At 43.3% G+C, this 18,144-nt stretch overlaps 2 protein-coding genes across 9 annotated transcripts in view; both read right to left on the reverse strand.

Moving 5' to 3' along the window:
• Positions 1 to 9,377: 9,377 nt before the first annotated feature.
• Positions 9,378 to 18,144, reverse strand: part of LOC135707152 (uncharacterized) — a 193,673-nt gene continuing 184,906 nt past the window's right edge. For 2 of the 8 annotated variants that reach the window (XM_065228888.1, XM_065228885.1), the window contains 2 exons: positions 15,317 to 15,586; positions 9,378 to 10,152 (listed from right to left, as the gene is read on the reverse strand). In XM_065228888.1, coding sequence (XP_065084960.1) covers positions 9,831 to 10,152; positions 15,317 to 15,586 — 592 coding nt within the window. In that variant the 3' untranslated portion in view covers positions 9,378 to 9,830. Of the gene's footprint in view, positions 10,168 to 15,316; positions 15,617 to 18,144 lie in introns of all 8 variants that reach the window. The other 6 variants (XM_065228887.1, XM_065228884.1, XM_065228886.1 and 3 more) reach the window with 4 other exon arrangements.
• LOC135707178 (uncharacterized) lies at positions 16,216 to 17,426 on the reverse strand. The gene has a single exon (XM_065228926.1). It carries the CDS (start codon positions 16,903 to 16,905, stop codon positions 16,324 to 16,326), a length of 582 nt encoding a protein of 193 aa, XP_065084998.1. The 5' UTR covers positions 16,906 to 17,426; the 3' UTR covers positions 16,216 to 16,323.

Raw genomic sequence — 18,144 nt, forward strand, 5'->3', positions numbered from 1 at the left:
CGCTTTCATCGACTTTGGATTTGGAGATTCTATGGGAATCTCGAAACAGTCAACAATGACAGTGACTGCATCCTTGTACTTGTTTTTTAATGCCAATGGCATATGCTGTCGTAGCACATTTCTGGAAGGGAATCTTACTATTTTTGTCATGAAAAGGAATATTCCATCGATGGTTTCATAAAAATAATTTGAAATTACAGACTGTTGCAGGTTGTATAAATGAGCCAACGTACAAAATGGTTCATTTAATCGAAGCTTACGGAGGGTCAGCACAAATACTTCTTCCCTGGTAAGTCCTAAAAAACTCGGAATGTCCTCTACTAACGCGTCAAACAAATGCTTCAAAACACGTCCGCTCTGTAGGCCAGTAAAATATTTACATTTCACGTCGTTGGTTTTAAGAGAAACCACCGTGAGTCTAACTGATCCACGAACAGCGACTAATTTATGTTGCAGTCTTTTTGCATGAACTTTAATTTGTTTGAACTTTTTTTCACTACGATTCAATGCAGTTTGCAGTTGCCTCATATCGTTTTCCAGAAATTCATCAGTTTGAACAGAAACATCACTCTGAAAGATATCGTTTGGTATAGCGTTCTCGATTGGGAAGTCTTTCGAATTACAGGCCACTTTCTCTTTAGTTGCTACTTCATTCTGCACTTCATGGATGATAGAGTTTTGTGTGCTGAAGCTGCTGATACTGTCTTGAAGGATAGTAGTTTTAATCGTCTCCGAGACCATCACAAACCTTAAATAGAAATGACAACGTGAGATACTACTGATACTACTATTTTTAGGTAAGTTTCTACTTTTGAACATCGCTCTGAATGTAATTAGGATGTTGGTTCATCACGAACGCAACCCGCATAAACGCGAACCATAAATTGACCTTACCTAAAATGGTTAAAAATTGTTTATAATCCCTGCTAAACTTTAACTGAAATGGTTATGGAACTTTACATGAACGTTTACTGATAAAGTTTCAACCTTATGTATTATGGTTTTTTGGAACTGGACCTTACAAATAATGGGTTGTTAAGAACCATTACCATTCCAAATTCTTGTTTTCTCCATACATTTTCAGAAAGAGAACTATATAAGAACGTTTTTACTTATGATTTAAGAACATTAATGGTAATGGTTATGGTAGTCAGTAAGGTCCATTAATGGTTTTGTATTATCGCTCAACTTTACGTGGAATATATCGTGAATTGGTAATCAGTAAATTACAGGCAACCAATTCGCGATATATTCCACATAAAGTTGATCGATGTTACAAAACCATTCGTGGACCTTACTGACTACCATAACCATTACCATTAAATTTCTCAAACCATAAGTTAAAAGGTTCTAATATAGTTCTCTTTCCGAAAATGTATGGAGAAAACAAGATTTTGGAATGGTAATGGTTCTTAACAACCCATTATTTGTAAGGTCCAGTTCCAAAAAACCATAATACATAAGGTTGAAACTTTATCATTAAACGTTCATGTAAAGTTCTATAACCATTTCAGTTAAAGTTTAGCAGGGATTATAAACAATTTTTAACCATTTTAGGTAAGGTCAATTTATGGTTCGCGTTTATGCGGGAAGGTCAGTTAACTGGCCAGTCAAGCTTGAATCAATGTTTTCACCTCCTAAGATTCCTTCACTTACTCCCGTACTATCGAGCACGTCATTGTTGGTCAGGTATCCGCTGTCGTTATTTGTGGTCCTATCACCGACGATATTGTTTCCAGCTTCTGTTGTTTCTAAACTAAAAAAAAAGTTAATCGATTGACCAGCAATTTTGGATAAGTTAAATTACCTTTTAACCACATTATCATGCTGTTTGAAAACGAGTGCGTGATCAGACATATTAGTGGGCAAATTTCCTCCACTCCCTCCAGCGATAACAAAGTTCGACAATAGGTTTGCAGTCGAAGGCTGCGACAATTCAAACGCAACATTTAGGCTGTCTTTCCAGCTGGGTACGTTTTCCTGGAATTCCTGGTGCTGAACTGAAGTGTGAACATTCGACATGTGAAGACTTGGAATCTAGTCAAAGTTATTAACGTCATCCAAAAGTGCTGGTTTACCGGAAACGAAATGTCGACTGCATACACGATAATAGAGATTAGTGACGTTTAACGCACGCACACTAGCAGGAGCAACGCCGTGTAAAGTTGTTTATTATTTTCCTCTGGCTAACCTAAAAAATGTATGAAAGTAAATCTGTCAAAATGAGTTTGATATCGATTTGTTATGTATTTTCCTCGGATATTCACTAACACGCTCTCACATATCGCACCAATACAACCGGACGTGAAAATCTCTATACGGAGGAGGGTCACGGGCAAGCATCAAGATCTGCGTAGTAGCATTAATTTACGCGATTTTTCGTCCGTTCTCTTGCGCACAGCCGGTATACAATAAATCCTGATATTTTCATCCGTACCGTAACTTAAACATTAACGAACAACACAGTTTACAACCATTTTAAAATTGGTACTTATAAAAGCGTATAAAAAGTATTTATGTGCGAAGAGTTACTCTGCAACATCAGTTGTTGACTGATGATATCAAATATAATTTTGAGGTTAGTCGAAGGAAAATAATAAACAACTTTTACACGGTGATACACTTGCTAGTGTGCGTGCGTTAAACGTCACTAATCTCTATAAGTAGCACGTGAAGGAGTGTATACATTAACAGAGCAGCGAACGCAGTCAAGTCAACGGAGAAGAAGAAGTAAGAACATAATCACATAGAAAAGGAAGACCCTCTACTGTGACGTCAGAAGTTGAAGAAACGAAAAATTAAATAGTTAGAATTGGAAAGAAGCTGAATTGAATTCATAGTTAATTTTAGTTAATTAGGGTAGATGGATAAAAGCTTAGCTTACTTAACAGGTCGGTAGTAAATTAGGAATGTTTGAATTAGTTTAAATTGCATTTTCACGGTTGCCGGCACGTTACCGCGTAGCGTAATTTATGGAAGGTTGGAACTGCTCGAATTTCTTATCAGTAGTCATCTCGCTTTTGCTCATATGCATACCTCATCCGACCATCGCAGTATCCGATCTAGGAGCCGATCGTTATCGCACATTACTACTTTGACGATCTTCCCACAGATCGATAAAACCCGATAGCAGAAAGTTGCCAGTAAACATTCTATCGGATCACATTTGATCTGCAGAGTCTACATAATGTATGGTCATTCGAACCGGATTTTCGCTTTTGGAATTTGTGCTTGCGATTTCGTTGTCATCGGTTCAAAGTGATTTCTACCGGTTCGTAACAAAAAAAACTGTGAACTGATCGAGAAAAGAAATCCTTTATCGAACACTAACATTGCGTGGCTAAAGTGAGAAGAGTAAATCGATGTGAGATAGTGGTTGGTGCTAACAGTTGCTGATTGCGTAATAACCCACAAACGAAGAATCGTCGCTTTACTAGGAGGTGCTATTGACGATAAAAAAGAGGTATTGTTCTCGAGTGCTATTGTCGTTGGATTACGATAGCGTGGCTGCGTGTACCACTGCCGCAGCTTGGCGTAGGTATCACCGCCTGGCATGGCTTGGGTTCACCACCGATCACTGTAAGTAGTACTACCTGCATGTTACATAAGACCGATCGTCAGGTAGTCCAACTTAGCTGAGGTTTTCTGCATCATTAAATTTTTCATCACTTTTACAATTCGGGAGATTTTTGTAATTTGACTGGAGTTGGTGCACACGTGTTTCACACGAGTTTCCTAGTTTGTTCTAGTGCAAGCAAGAGTCATTATGTCACCGAATGTAAAGAAGTTAACGAAGAGTGAGAGTTTCTGTCAAGATTGTTGAAGAATTTGGCATATCTGGTGGATAACTATCAAGAGCATAGAGATAGGAACATGATCAAGAGCATAGAGATTGACATGATAGATTTTTTGAGGATTACAAGGAGACCAGGTTGCAGCTAGAAGTATCCGAAAACTTCCAATCTTCATTGAAGCAAAAGTTGGAATCGGAGGCACTAGAACAAGCAAAGGAAGGGAAGGTAGTTCAGTAACAGTCTGTGGAACAAGCAAATAGAAGTGCTCGTGCGGCATTTGAGCTCACGTATTTGTGAATTAAGGGATTCATTATGTCCGAGATGCACGCTCATGGCATTGAAATGTGGCAACCTGCCCCTATGAATGTCCCTCAGAGTCGGGTAAACCTACGTGAGATCAAACTCCCAATTTTCGGCCATCGTTTCGTGATTCATCTCGGTCCCTTATCGACTCAAACCCCCAACTCAGTGTCGTAGACAAATTTCCTGACCTTCTATCATCTCTGTCGAAGGATGCAAAGCGTGTGGTCGAAGCGATAGAAGTTACGTCAGATAATTACATTGTTGCATGGGAACTCCTTGAAAAGCGATACGAGAATAAATACTTAATTGTTAAATCGTATGTCGAAGCCCTTTTTATCATCGATCCAATAAAAAGGGAATGTCATGAAGCTTTGAATCGTCTGATCGATGCCTTCGAGCGTAATTTGAGGATGCTAGAGAAAGCGGGAGAACAGCCGAAGAATTGACCACTTTGTCAAGCAGTTTTGGCGTGACTTTCTACCAGCGGTTTCACAAAACTGGACCAAACAAATGTTGGCTAGTTTTCTCGAGGTTCTAGAAGAAAAAATCTCAAAATGATGTTTTATTTCAATGTTCGAGTGGTAGTAAACGTCATTTTAAGTGCTCGAATAAAGTGGTTAATTGGAGTACGTTATTGGTCTTCATGCCCAGCTCTCGTCTAGATCCAGCCACCCTGCGTCACTGGGAGACGCACAGACGGTCAACGGTGGTGCCTACATACACCGAACTCATTGAATTTCTACGCAGTCATAGTCTCGTGCAGCAAATGCGTCTCGTTCCTCCTCACAGCGTCCCACCTCGTTAACTCCCAAGCAAAATGTGGTGCATTCTGCAGTGACAGCTCAGAAATCCTGCCCTTTTTGCAAACACTCTGCTCATTCACCATACCAATGCGAAGTCTTTCGAAAAATGACTCATACGCAGTGGTTTGATGCCACCAAAAATAATGCTCTTTGCATCAACTGTCTTTCGCCTTCGCATCTCGTTAAAACTTGTACGAGTGGAACCTGCCGGGTATGCCAACAGATACACCATACGATGCTGCACCAAAGGACTGTCGTCCCAAATACTCAATCGGTTCAATCCTCCACCAATTCTTCGTCATCGGATTCACCCTCAACATCATCGTCAACTCAAAACCACCATCCATCGTCTGCTCCACCGAAGAACCATTCTCGACCAGAAGAAAATCAAACCCAAGCCACCGCGGTCCCTACCCTCCAAATAAGCCACTTCGCCGAAGCTCAACTCAGCGTTCCTGCAACTGTATTGTTGTCGACGGCTCTTGTCTTCACTTCGTCTGAGCTCGCGCGCTGCTGGATTCCGGATCACAGCTCAACTTTGTTGGTTGAAGCTACGTCGTTCGCAAATAATTCGTTCCAATTAGCGGTGTTGGCCTTTCGACTACCTCATCTAAACACACCACCATCATTTGCATCCATAGTCACACCGTGCTGATTTTGAGGAGAATTGGAAATTCCACGTACTTCCGAAGCTGATACTGGAATTGCCGAATCAACATGTTGCCGTCTCCACATCCAGTTGGTCATCCGATATAGTATTGGCGGATCCGACTTTCAACAAATCAGCTCCCATCGATTTGATTTTCGGCATTAACATCTTCTGCGACCTTCTTTGTAACGGTCAGATCAAACACAGTACCGGAGCACCCATTTTGCAGAATACCGCCCTGGGTTAGGTAGTTTCAGGGAAGAGTCAGACGCAGATACCTTCTACACTAGTCGCTAATGTCGAAAACATTGCCAATAAACCATCAATCGAGGATCAGCTGGCTCGGTTCTGGGAGGTTGAGTCTTGCCATATCAAGAGTACGTATTCCATCGAAGAAGCGGAGTGCGAGGAATATTTCAAACAAACGACGAAAAGGGATTCATCTGGTCGTTTTAAACCTGCAGTAATCTCGATACTTGGGAATTCAAGGGACATTGCCGATCGTTGGTTCTACCATAGAGGTAACTCTAAGACTAGAAGGTCCCGAAATAACGTTCTCAACTTTTTGGCTCAGCTCTGGTACTCTCTTCGGTCCCAAGCTAATCGATTCACCCCTCGAAACAAAGGAAAAACCAATAACCCCTCATTTTATCTGTCAAACTTTCATAGCGAATCAAAACAAACATTGCGTAGTACTAGAATTTCGACTATAATGGGGTACGTTAATCGTTTGCTTGGGACCAATAGGCTAGTCAAGTAGTGAGCCAATTTAAAATCGTTAGTTTCGTATTGATTGTTGGTTCTACTCCTTATAATGCCGGCTCAACGCTAGTCCAGCGCTAAAGGAAGCATACTCTGCGTTCATACATGACTACGAACAGTTAGGGCATATGAAGCTAATAGATGACTAACTTCCTAGCTCGGGTTCCACTGAATCGTTAGACCGGATAGTATCACCACTAAATTGCACGTGGTTTTCGATGCCTCATGCCCAACTGATAGTGGTCATTCTCTCAACGAGGCACTGTTGGTTGGTCCGGCCGTCCAGGATGATCTTTTAAGCATTGTTCTTAAATTTCGAACACCACGGTTCATCATCATAGCCGACTTTGAAAAAATGTATTGGCAATTCCTTGTACGGGAGTCCGACCAATCACCGCTACGCATCCGATGGAGGGATTCTCCGTCGCACCCACTGCAAGCTTTCCAACTCACAACGGTGACATACGGGACATCTTCGGCTCCGTACATCGCTACAAGATGTCTCAAACAACTTTCTGAAGATATATCAGAGAGCCATCGAGCTGCAGCTTTAGTTCTTGGTCGTGACTTTTACATGGATGACATGCTCACCGGAACCGATAGTGTTGAGGAAGGTTCCGCTGGTCTACTTCTTCGCAAGTGGGCCTCGAACAATTCTACAATTCTAGCAAGCGTCCCGCCTAATCTAAGAGATGAGCGTACACTTTTCGAGCTCGATTCGACTGCTGCTCCCATAAAGGCACTAGGGCTTCAATGGGATGCACCGATTACCAAGCAAACTGTGCTCTCGGACATCGCCCGTTTGTTTTATACTCTAGGTTTGGTCGAACCGGTGTTGATTCAAGCAAAATTGTTCCTTCAAGATCTATGGCGAGAAGGTTGTGAATGGATGGAGCCACTTACCGAATCTCGTCAACGTTTGTGGATAGAACTTCGAGACAGTTTGTGTCATGTACCAGACCTGAAATTTCCTCGATGGGTCATAGAAACGTCGGAAGTTGCGTGTCTTGAGGTTCATGGGTTTTCTGACGGAAAGAGCGTATGGAGCCTGCGTATATATCCGTGCAGTATCGTCCACTGGTAGTCTCCCTCGTCTTGAACTATGCGATGCTCTTTTATTGAGCCACCTGTTCGAAAAGGTCGATTCCAGTTTGAAACTCAAGGCAAAAAACTTCTTCTGGACAGATTTGGAGATCACGCTATACCAAATAGCCGCAAACCCTTCCCGCTGGGAAACTTTCGTTGCTAACAGGTGTTCGGAAATCCAGCGAAGTACAGCCATTGGTATGTGGTCCCATGTACCAGGTTCGGAGAACCTCGCAGACATGATTTCTAGAGGGATGTCTCCGGCACAACTGCGTGACTGTTCAGTCTGGTGGAAAGGGCCAGATTGGCTGGCGCAACCGTTTCGCTTTTGGCCCACGCAACAGAAGTTTCAGTTCAGCTTCTCATCAGAAATCTTGCTCGTCGAGCCGTTCATGCCTGCACCAGATGCTTTCGGTGGAAACCGAAGGTCTTAGAGCAATTGATGGGAGAACTACCTATGGAACGTGTAACACCCACATTTCCACTCTGAAATACCGGAATGGATTACTGCGGGCCGTTTTCTTGTCGACCCACCCGGAGGGTACGGGATGAAATTTCGGATATGACAAAAACGCACAGCAGCTGTCAACTATTTTCGATAATTTTTACTTTTTATTAAATACGATTACTATTTACAACATTTGCGTTCGCTCTTCTCCTCTTCCGAAGGAGGAAAGCAAACTTCTTTCTATTACATTTGAAATTATGCGTATTTTCTTCACTATCCTCAAATCTGTTACTTCTATGTCAATGCAAAACTGCAGTGACATATTTTGGTCCTTAATCGCAACTACATTTTTTTTTATTTCTTTAGTAACTTTCCGGTTGCCTGTCGTCATTGTTTTATGTTTACTCCTAAATACCAGCCCGACAGGGCTGGCTAAAACAAAAACACTGTCAATCGTCTCATGCTGTATGTGTTTGTGTGAGCGTGTATTTTCGTGTTAGTTTGCGTTTAGGCGATTAACATAGGTTGATTGCTTCAGATTTCATATCTGGTTTAGTTTAATTTTATAACAACGTACTTGAGCGCGCATTTTATTTTGTTTAATTTTTCCTAAATATTTTCCTTACACACAAAATGTCATCAAACGAAAAATTAATGAAATGCATTTTTCCTATATAACTGGATTCCGACAAGTGATCCGAGAAAACCTTAATCCGGGGGGTGATTCGTGAAAAAAAAATAAACACTGGGGATAGGTTGCCTTTCTAATGGCACTATTTCTAACAAAACAGTACGGTCACCTTGGTGATTATTTCGAATTTTCCTATCACTTTCCTAATGAAACATAAAAAAAAATCAAAAATTGATTGCCTTTCCTAACTTGTTCACTAGAACTCCATATTGCAACTACGGTTTCGTATTTCTTTCGTTTCTCCTAATCTTTGTCTCTTTACATGTAAGTGTGGGTGTGTGAGTGTTTATGTGTCATATTTTCCCGTTTTTTTTTTGTTTGCATAAAGGTCTTCCATTTTTACACACTCTTTGAAAGAGAAGCGAAGCCTTGCAGATTTCCATTAGTTTTTTTTTATTCTATTCACTTTAGCTCCTTAAAGGTTAACGTTAACAAAACAAAAAGTGATAACAAACGGAAGGTCAAATCGTATCAGTAATAAGGAAACCGAAAAATAAAGGATTAATCAAACGAATGAACGGTAATAAATTAACGACTTATGATGAAAAAATAATAATCGATAAACGAAAAGCGTGAGAAATAGGGGATACGGGGGTGCTACGGGCAGCAATGTCGACCGTGACTAAACGCCATCTGTTTTGATTGGATTGTTTTTTTTGTTTAACAACTGCTCACACCGCTCGGCAGTCAATGCCGACGCGGGCTTCGGTGCTGTGTCGTTGGTTTAGACGCGGTCAAGATCGATCCCGTTTCGGGGTTTCGAAGCGAAAAGCAAATTTTCTGAAAGAAATTTTCCAACCTTTGTCCTGCGTTTGTAAGCTTAATGGGAGCGGGAGGGGGGAGGGGGGGGATCACGGGGTGGGAAGATATTATTCTAATATCGCCTGGTAAATCACAATCAAAATGAGAAGAAAATTTCTTTCAGTGTATTACGTCGTCAAGGGGGTTGTGCAAAACTGTCAAACGAAAGATAAGGCTAGAACGGGTTTGTGTCTTGACTATCAATGGCCTAACTGCTAAAGTGCGTCTGGTTAAATGAGGTTTTGGATTTAGTTCCGGTTTTTTTTTTGAAGATGTGAGAAAATTCCTATCAACTAGTGAAACTATCGAATAATAAATAAATACATACAACGAAACAGAAAATGACAGCGGGAAAAGTGAGGTTAGTTGAGAAAAGTCAACCAAAGTAAGAAGAGCAAATTTTTTTGGGTGGTCACTCCCACAGCGGGCTCATCAGAGCCTCGGTGCCGTCCTTTTGTCCCTCTATTTTGATAGTGATTACCATTCGATGGTGTCAATAGTGACGGTGGTCTCCGCGGCGTCCGTTTCCATTGCCGCTGCCCATGATGTTTGGTTCCCGGAAGTCTCCATTGCTGTCCCGGTGGCTGCTGCGGCTTCGTTCCGCTCCTTGGCCTTCGCCGCGTTCGGCTCCTCCTGCTCCTCCGCCTCCTCCGCCTCCGCCTCCTCGGTGGCTGCTCTTGTGGTGGTGATGGTGGTGGCGTTTCTTCTCGCCCTTGACGCACACATCGGAGACGACCATTTCGGAGCCGTCCCGCACGGCCATGCTGTCCCGGGGATAGTCCCGGCTGCGGTTGGACGACAGGTTCTCCCGGGATCTGTCGATAAAAAATCTACAGTAGGTAAAAACAGGTCGGTCAGAGAGCGGTCGGCTAGGTCGGCGTGGTGGGCGTGGTTAGCAAGTCCAAGCGTTTGTGCGTGTGTGTGTGTGTGTGGGTGGGCGTTTGTTTTGGTTTTTCTTGTGCGTGAGTGTAGGTTAGGTGATGGATGGATTTTTATTGGGATGTTGTGTAGAATGATCGATGAGAATGTTTCTTAATGAACCCATGAATATCGTGATGTGAATGACTTTAAACTCCAAGATCTATCTCCTGCAGGCTTCTCCAGTGGGATTTAAGGTTTTTAAAGATTCTGCGGACTACATTGAGGCATCAACCCCATTTAGAACCATGTATGACCCTGGTGAAACCTCACAAAAGCTCTATTGAGACCGTAGAAAATTACAATTGAAGCCCTAATGAGATGCTTAAAACTGTGGCATATCTCTGTCGAGGTTCAATAAAAATTCTGATGGGTCCTTTTTGGTATTTTATGAGACCATGGAGGAACCTACAGAAACATTGATAAACTTCTCCCAATTCCCAGCAGATCTCAGTTTAGGTACTGCCCTTACCATAACTCGTTCACCATTTTGGACATAGGACTTTATTTTTGGTTTATATGGAGGTACACTTTGCGGGTATGAAAAATGAACATGTAACGAAAAGTGATCAGGTTTTGAACGATTATAAATCGGCTATTTAATGATACATTTTCAAAATTTTTGCATCAATCGATCGGAATTATCTCTACGTATAGATTCCAATAGGTAAAACTCACAATTTGTAACAAATTTATTTGAAAACTTGTTGAAGCATTGTCAAAATCATCATAAAAATCAAAGAATCAATGACTCACGAGCATGTATCCTAACACGAGCATGTGATCCTTTTTGGGAGTATTAAACCATTGATTTGGGCCTCTTTCGACACCTCTATATATTCTTGCTCGTTCAAGACCCGATAGTCTGTGCTAAGGTCTTGGTAGATCTTAGCCAAATAAATTATTAAATTAAATAAATAAGAAGAAGGACATCTGTCAAGGACCTCAACTGAGGTCTGCAAGAACATCAATAGAAGTCTGTAAGAAGGCTGGACATCAGCAGATGTCTAAAACTCCAGTTGAAGACTTGAAAGACCTCAGCAAGTAGTGTGCCAATTCCAATACCCCAAAAGTGGTTCGCCCGTCTGCCAAGACGTTAAAAGTCGGTCTTTGTTATGCAATCGAGTGGCAATCGCCGACGTGTGTCGATTGCCACTTGGTGACTAATCACCAACGGAAATCGAGTGCCAGAGATTTTGTTTCGTCTCAGAAAAATTTCAACGATCGCTCAACTGAGGTTAGTGATGAACCAAGCTCAGGCTAAACATCACTTTAAGAAAGCATTAAAAAAAAACAGACCTCTATTGAGGTTCTTGGCAGACCTCTGTTTAGGTTTGGCAGACCTGCGTTGAGGTCTTTCAAAACTTCTTTAGGAGTTTAGATTTTTGCTGAATTCCACACTTCTTGTAGACTTCTGATGAGGTTATTACAGACCTCTGTTGAAGTCCTAGGCAGCCCTTTGTAGAGGTCTTTCATAAATCTCTGTTCAGATCCGCTTAACCTTGGCAGACTGCTGTGGAGATCCATGGCATATAATACGTTGAAGAAATCTGAGTTTAAATTAATGGAAACGCACCAAAGTAAATCGTACTTTAAATCCCTAGGTGAACCTCTGTTAAGACCTTTGGCAGACCTATGTTGAGGCTCTTGACAGAATTCTGTTCAGACTCATGGCAAACTTCTGTTGAGGGGCAGACTATATCTCTGTTAAAGTCTTTGCAGACCTCTGTTAAGGTCTTTGCAAACTTTTGTTTAGGTTTTGGCAGACCTATGCTGAGGTGTTTGAAGACCTCTGTTAAGGTCATTGGCAGATCTCTGTTAAGGTCATTGGCAGACCTTTGTTAAGGTCTTTGCAGACATCCGTTGAGGCCCTTGGCAGACCTCTTTTAAGGCTCTTGACATACCTCTTTTGAGGTCCCTGGAAGAACTTTTTTAGGGAACATGCATTAATGACGTAGTATTTTAGGTGGAGGAGGGGGTTTTCAGAAGTGGTGACCGGCCTGGCATTAGGTATAGCAAAATTCGCTACGAGGTGGAGGAAGAGGTATAAAATTGGTCAAACATATGTTACGTCATTTATGGATTTTCCCTTAAGGCCCTTGGCAAACCTCTGTTGAGGTTCTTGGCAGACCTCTGGTTAGGTTTTGGCAGACCTGTGCTGAGGTCTTTGAAGACTTCTGCAGGAGTTTAGATTTCTGCTGACGTCCAAACGTCTTGTAGACTTCTGATGAAGCCCTTGACAGACCTCTGTTGAGGCCCTTGGTAGAATCTTCTGTTAAGTTCTTTACAAATATCTGTTGAAACCCTTGACAGACCTCTGTTGAGGCCCTTGGCAGACCTCTGTTGAGACCTTTGGCAGACCTCTGTTGAGGCTCTTGGCAGACCTCTGTTGAGGCTCTTGGCAGACCCGTGTTTAGGCCCCATGACATACCACTGTTTAAGCCCTTGGTAAACCGCTGTTGAGACCCTAGGCAGACCTCTGTTGAGGCTCTTGGGAGACCTCTGTTTAGGCCCCGTGGTAGACCTCTGTGGAGGCCATTGGTAGACCTCTGCGGAAGCCCTTGGTAGATTTTTGATAGGGAGCATGCATAAATGACGTAGCATTTTGGGGGTTTGGAGGGGGTTTTCAGAAGTGGGGACCGGTCTGTATTAGTTATAGCAAAATACGCTACGATTGGAGTATAAAATTGGTCAAAAACATGCTACGTCATTTATGGATGTTCCCTTAAGGCCCTTGGCAGATCTCTATCGAGGCGTCTGTTAAGGCCTTTGGCAGACCTCTGTTGAGGCCTTTGGCAGAATTCTGTTGAGGCCTCTGTTTCTAAACTCTGTTGAGCCCCTTGGCAGACCTTTGTTGAGGCCCTCGGCGAACCTCTATTGAGGCCCTTGGCAGACCTTTGTTTAGCCCTTTCCAAACCTCTGTTGGGTTTCTTAGAAGACCTCTATTGAGGTCTTTTCAGATTTCAGTTGAGGTAATTTCAGACTTCAGTTGAGATTATTTCAGACCTGAATGACGGTCTTTTCAATCCTCAGTTAAGGTTTTTTTCAGACTTCAGTTAAGGTTTTTTTTTCGGACCTCAATGCAGGTCTAGGCAGACCTCTGTTGAGGTCTTTTTTTAACTTCAATTAAAGTCTTTTTGGGTCTTTGTTGAGGTCTTGGCAGTCCTCTGCTGAAGTCCAACTTCTGCTGAGGACTTGGCAGACCTCTGCTGACGTTCTTTTTGACCTCCGTTGATATCATTCTATGATGACCCTGATCAGGTCTACGTTTTGGCTGCAGTGATGATATGACCTCAGTAGAAAGTTTGTGTTACAATTACAGGCTTTTGATAAGACTCATTTAATAATTTCTAAAGATTCTTGGTAGAATCCTACCAGTCAATTTTGATTCCCTTTCTAGTTTATAACTCTACCCTACCGAGGTAATCTCATGGATTTGTTAAGACCCATGCAGACTTTGATTTGAGGTCCTTTTGGAGTTAATTTGAGGGCTGTTCAAATGCATGTGGAATACATTTGCGTGCAAGGCTACAGGAGGTCTCCTTCGAATTATCTCCAGCTTTGTTTGTTTCGTAGGTTCTGATTGTCCTCTTGACCTCTTGAGGTTTCACCGCTTATTAGTATAAGGCCTCGTTGTGGAAATTTGGAATCCATTTCTCAAGCATTGAAAGCCACTTTCAATTTTGCGGCCCTCACAAGTTCGTTTTAGACCTTCTCATGAACGTCTGCAGCATTTCCCGAAACTTCATGGGAGTTCGTTGCTGGATCCTTTAGGGGTCATCGTAGTCTCTTTTCGTCTCCCTGAAATCCCTGAGGTCCTGAAGCCGTGAGGACAAGTCCCGAAAAAGTCGAAGTTCAAGGTTTCTAATAAATGGTTTTAATGCCCCGTCCCAATCCCAAGTCCAGTTCTTTTTGTGCTAAGATCTCCAACAAGGCCGATGTAAGGTGTTTCAAGATCTTCGATGGCTTAAATGAGAAATAGCTTCTTCCGAGGCACTTCTTCTTTCAGCTCAGGCCCTTTCTGGTGTTTTAAGAATTCTAATCCCAGATTGTTGTTGGTGGCCTTCAGGTCTGTTCAAAGGCATTTCAACATCTGTGTGCAAGCTCATGTGAATCTTTTCTCAAGTTCGTTGTGGACCCCTTAAACATGTTCTATCTGGTAAACAACATTCAGCATATCCCTTGCTTATTGGAGAACAATTCTCGGGTCTCACTCTTGCGTAGTCACCGAGTTTCACTGCACAGACCAATTGGCATATCCAAAGTGACTAAAGTCTTTCCAAAACCCTATTTTGATGACCCCTTCAGGTCTCTGTGAACATATCTGCAGTTCTTGGTGAAGATCATTGCGGTTCTGCCTTTTCTAGTTCTCTACTAGCTTCTTAAGAAATTTTCGAATCCATTGATAACCCATTCTAAGGTTTGGTCGAGCTTGTTCCTAGGTTGTACTTCTATGTTTTTTATTATTTTGGGTCCTAGAGACCTATTCAATGGTTTTGGTAGGTCCATGTAACCCTTCTAGAGATCATTCTTGCAATAAATTTGATAAGTTTGTTCAATGCAAACTTCCAAGTCGTTCAAGGCCCAATTCGCATTACAACAGGCCTCTTTCATAATCAAAGTCATTCTGACGTCTAAGTATATACTGGGAAACTCACGGATTTTCCGTGGCCACTGCAGGCTTTATCTGAGCCAGATCATCAAAATGTTTTTTTTTTTGGGCTCTTATGACCAACTCAACCTGTTTTATAGACCCCGCCGTATCACTGCCAGCATCGTCTGAGTGCATTGCAGGTTATCGTTGTCATCGATCTCTTTTAATGCCTTTCTGAGGTCATTTCAGCTCATTCTGAAATCAGTTGATAGCCTATGGATTGGTCTTGTGAAGTCGTTGAAGGCCTCCACTCCGACCATTGCAAGATTTTTTTGAGTGTATTGCCGGCATCTACCGACGCCTAGAGTCTTTCCCGAAGTCATCGATCACCCTCCTCCAAGAACACCCCAAAAGGAAAAAAAAGAAGAAGAACCATCCAATCGCAAGTACAAGGGTCGTCAACTCACCTATCCAGATCACGCGATCGGCTCCCGCCCAGGTTTTCCCGGGAACGGGACCGACTTGGCGGTGGTGCGTCCATCGTCTCCTTCCGCTTCAGGCCGCTGCTGTGGTTGCTGTTGTGGCCCTTGGAGGCGGACTCGTGCAGGTTTTCCCACGCCTGGCGGTAGTACCGGTTGAGGCCATTTCGTGACTCGGAACTGGAGCTGGAGAACGAGGCGACCGTGTTGCAGTCGGGGGAGGCCCGGTGGCGGTAGTGCTGGTTCGCCTGGCGGTTTCTGGAAGTATGGAAGCGCTTGTTGGTCTCTCTGCAGGTGGAGGTAGAAACAGAAAACAAGAAGGGGAAGTGGGGGAGAGTTTTCGTTTTCTTTTTCTTTTTTTTTTTAACTTGGATTGGCGTTTGCGGGAGCATGGTGACGATCTTTTTGCTTTTTGAGATGATCTTTGTGGATACACTAGAGTTTAGGTGTTGGGTTTTTAGTGGAAGATGAATGGTAGATAGGTGAGGATAGCGGATAGATAGATCGAAGCGCGCTGGAGGCTTCTGACCAGGTTGAAAGGATCAGAGCTGAGAGTGTTCGACCGTGCGCTTCGATTGACGGATAGTGGATAGCGAGAAGAGAATACTGGTGGTGGTTTAGTGCAGACCTGTCAACTACAAGACTATAGCTACGGGGTGGTAGTGCGGTATGGCTTCGGGTTAGGTGATGGAAGGAGGAAGAAGCGTTAGGCAGAGTGTGTACTACAACGGAGGCAGACTAGGGATAGAGAGTTAGAGACAGTGAGTGAGTAGTAGTGAGGTGAGAGGCATAATAATGGAACTAGCGGTAGGTTCTTACATTGTATGGTTACGAATTTGTACGTTAGTATTGGTATGGTTATGGCACGTCGTTTGATTAAGGTAGTGTTTGTAATAGTGGTAATGGCGTCGGTAGAAGCGCAGATGGCGATGGTGTTGCGGCGTTGGTGGTGATGCCTGCAGTGGCTCTGTGCCTTCAAGCAGCCTTAAGAGTGATCATAACGAGGGCTGCGAATCGGAGCGATAGTACTCGAGGGTTGGCGGTCGCCGGTAGAAGCGCGGCGACCCAGCAACGCTACTCACGGAATCACTGAGCTCTGCGCTGTTCGAAAACAACCGTAGGTGGTTGACCGCGGTTTTGGTTGGCGGTGGCGACGACAGGGCAGGCGAAGGCGTTGACTTCTTTGGCCGTAGTACCCGCGGTCGTTCGTCTTCTCGTTGTTGTTGCTGCTGTTCTAGCTGCTGCCGACGACGACGTCCATAAGCCGTACCGAGAATGTCCCGACGTCCGACGGTCTGATCTGGGAATGGTAGTGCCAATACAGTATACCAACGCGAGGGCACCTGAGGGCCGTCCTTAGAGCCCTTGGCTGCCTTTTTGTCTTTCTTGTTCTTGTTGTTGTTGTTGTTATTGGACGGGGCGTTGTTGTTCAAATCTCGTGACTTGGTAGTATCGGAGAAGTAGTACTTTCCGGTGGCGGTGGTGCCAGTGGTGTTCACACCGGAAGTGGCTTGGGAGAAAAAGCGGCGTGCCGCTGGTCGTAGCGAATCGGCGGCCCTCGGAAGATAGCAGCGCATTGGGATGCTACCGGGGCTGCCGCTCGGATGATCCGGCGATGAACTGGGTTGGCGGTGTGGTTGGATTACGGAGTTGGTTATGAAGTTTTCGGGGATTGTTTACGGGGTTTTTGCGGGATGAGCGAGGTTTTCATTGGAGGGCAAGGCAGTAAACAATAGATTAATGGAAATCTTCGTTTTGGCAGTTTTTGTTTGCATTTTGGAGGGAAATAGGAAGAAGAACGTTTGGATCTCTTTGGAGATGGAGCCACTGTCTTTGCTCTTCGTACTTCTGGTTGCAATCTCTTGCGTGAGTTGAGCGCAGAATGTGCGTGAGCGCAGAGAAGAGAAGATGATAGAGGGATAGATTGAAGTGAGAGACAGACGGACAGATTGACAGATAGTAGGCTTTGGTAGAAGCGGTGATATTGAAATCTCTCGTGACTTTTCTGTGACCGTGCTCTTGGAGGATGTTGCTGATTGGGATTTTGTTTTTTTTTGTTCGTGGAGGTCTTCTCGATCATTGTGTCATTTGGTCACGGCCTCTCTAGTTCTCTCCCTAGTGCCTAGGAGTAGGAGAATGTATTCTTCTTGTGTGCCCTCGCCGTTGAATATAATGTATTCATTCTACCCAATGGTTGTCGTTGTTGTTGTTGTTGTTGTTGGTTTTTTATCAGTTGATGGTTGTGATTGGTTTGCAACAGTTATTTTGATTGTGATGGTTTTGGTGGTGGTGGTTGTGGAACACATAACAAGATGCGGGAAAAGGAGGAGAGGTACTTTTAATGGTCGGTTCATATGGTTTCAAAAACACGGTTTGTTGTTGATATTTTGGTTTTCAAAACAAATGATTGTGATTGTGATGGTGGTGGTGGTGGTGGATGTGATTGTGGGTGTTGATGTTTTGTTTGAGTGTGTCTATTGTTGATCTCTTTCGGCAGAAGATAGAAAGATGTTTGGAAGAACAGAGATAGCACGAGAATCGGAAGGATAGGAGAAGTCGCAAGCAGGCGCAGAGTTGAGTGAGAGTGTGAGTGTTTGAGAGTGTATTGGTGAGAGTTCATTCTGTTCTCACGGAGTACTTAGTAGACGTGGCTTAAAACTAAACACTAGAACATAAAGAGAGATAGATAGAGAGTGAAAGAGGAAAGTAGCAGTGGCGGTGGAACTAGGTGTTTAAGGGATAGGTTCCAGGTACATGCAAAGGGGGGAGTTTTTAATAACTGCAACCACGGAAATGTAGAAAATCAAAAAAAAAAA

This window comes from Ochlerotatus camptorhynchus, unplaced genomic scaffold (assembly GCF_037179485.1).
Source record: "Ochlerotatus camptorhynchus isolate MF236.1 unplaced genomic scaffold, CSIRO-AGI_Acam_v1.1 ptg000304l, whole genome shotgun sequence".
Taxonomy (NCBI): Eukaryota; Metazoa; Arthropoda; class Insecta; order Diptera; family Culicidae; genus Ochlerotatus; species Ochlerotatus camptorhynchus.

What these genes read in the sequence shown, in the direction of transcription:
- LOC135707178 (XM_065228926.1), bottom strand. Translation starts at nt 16,905, where the DNA reads ATGCGCTGCTATCTTCCGAGGGCCGCCGATTCGCTACGACCAGCGGCA.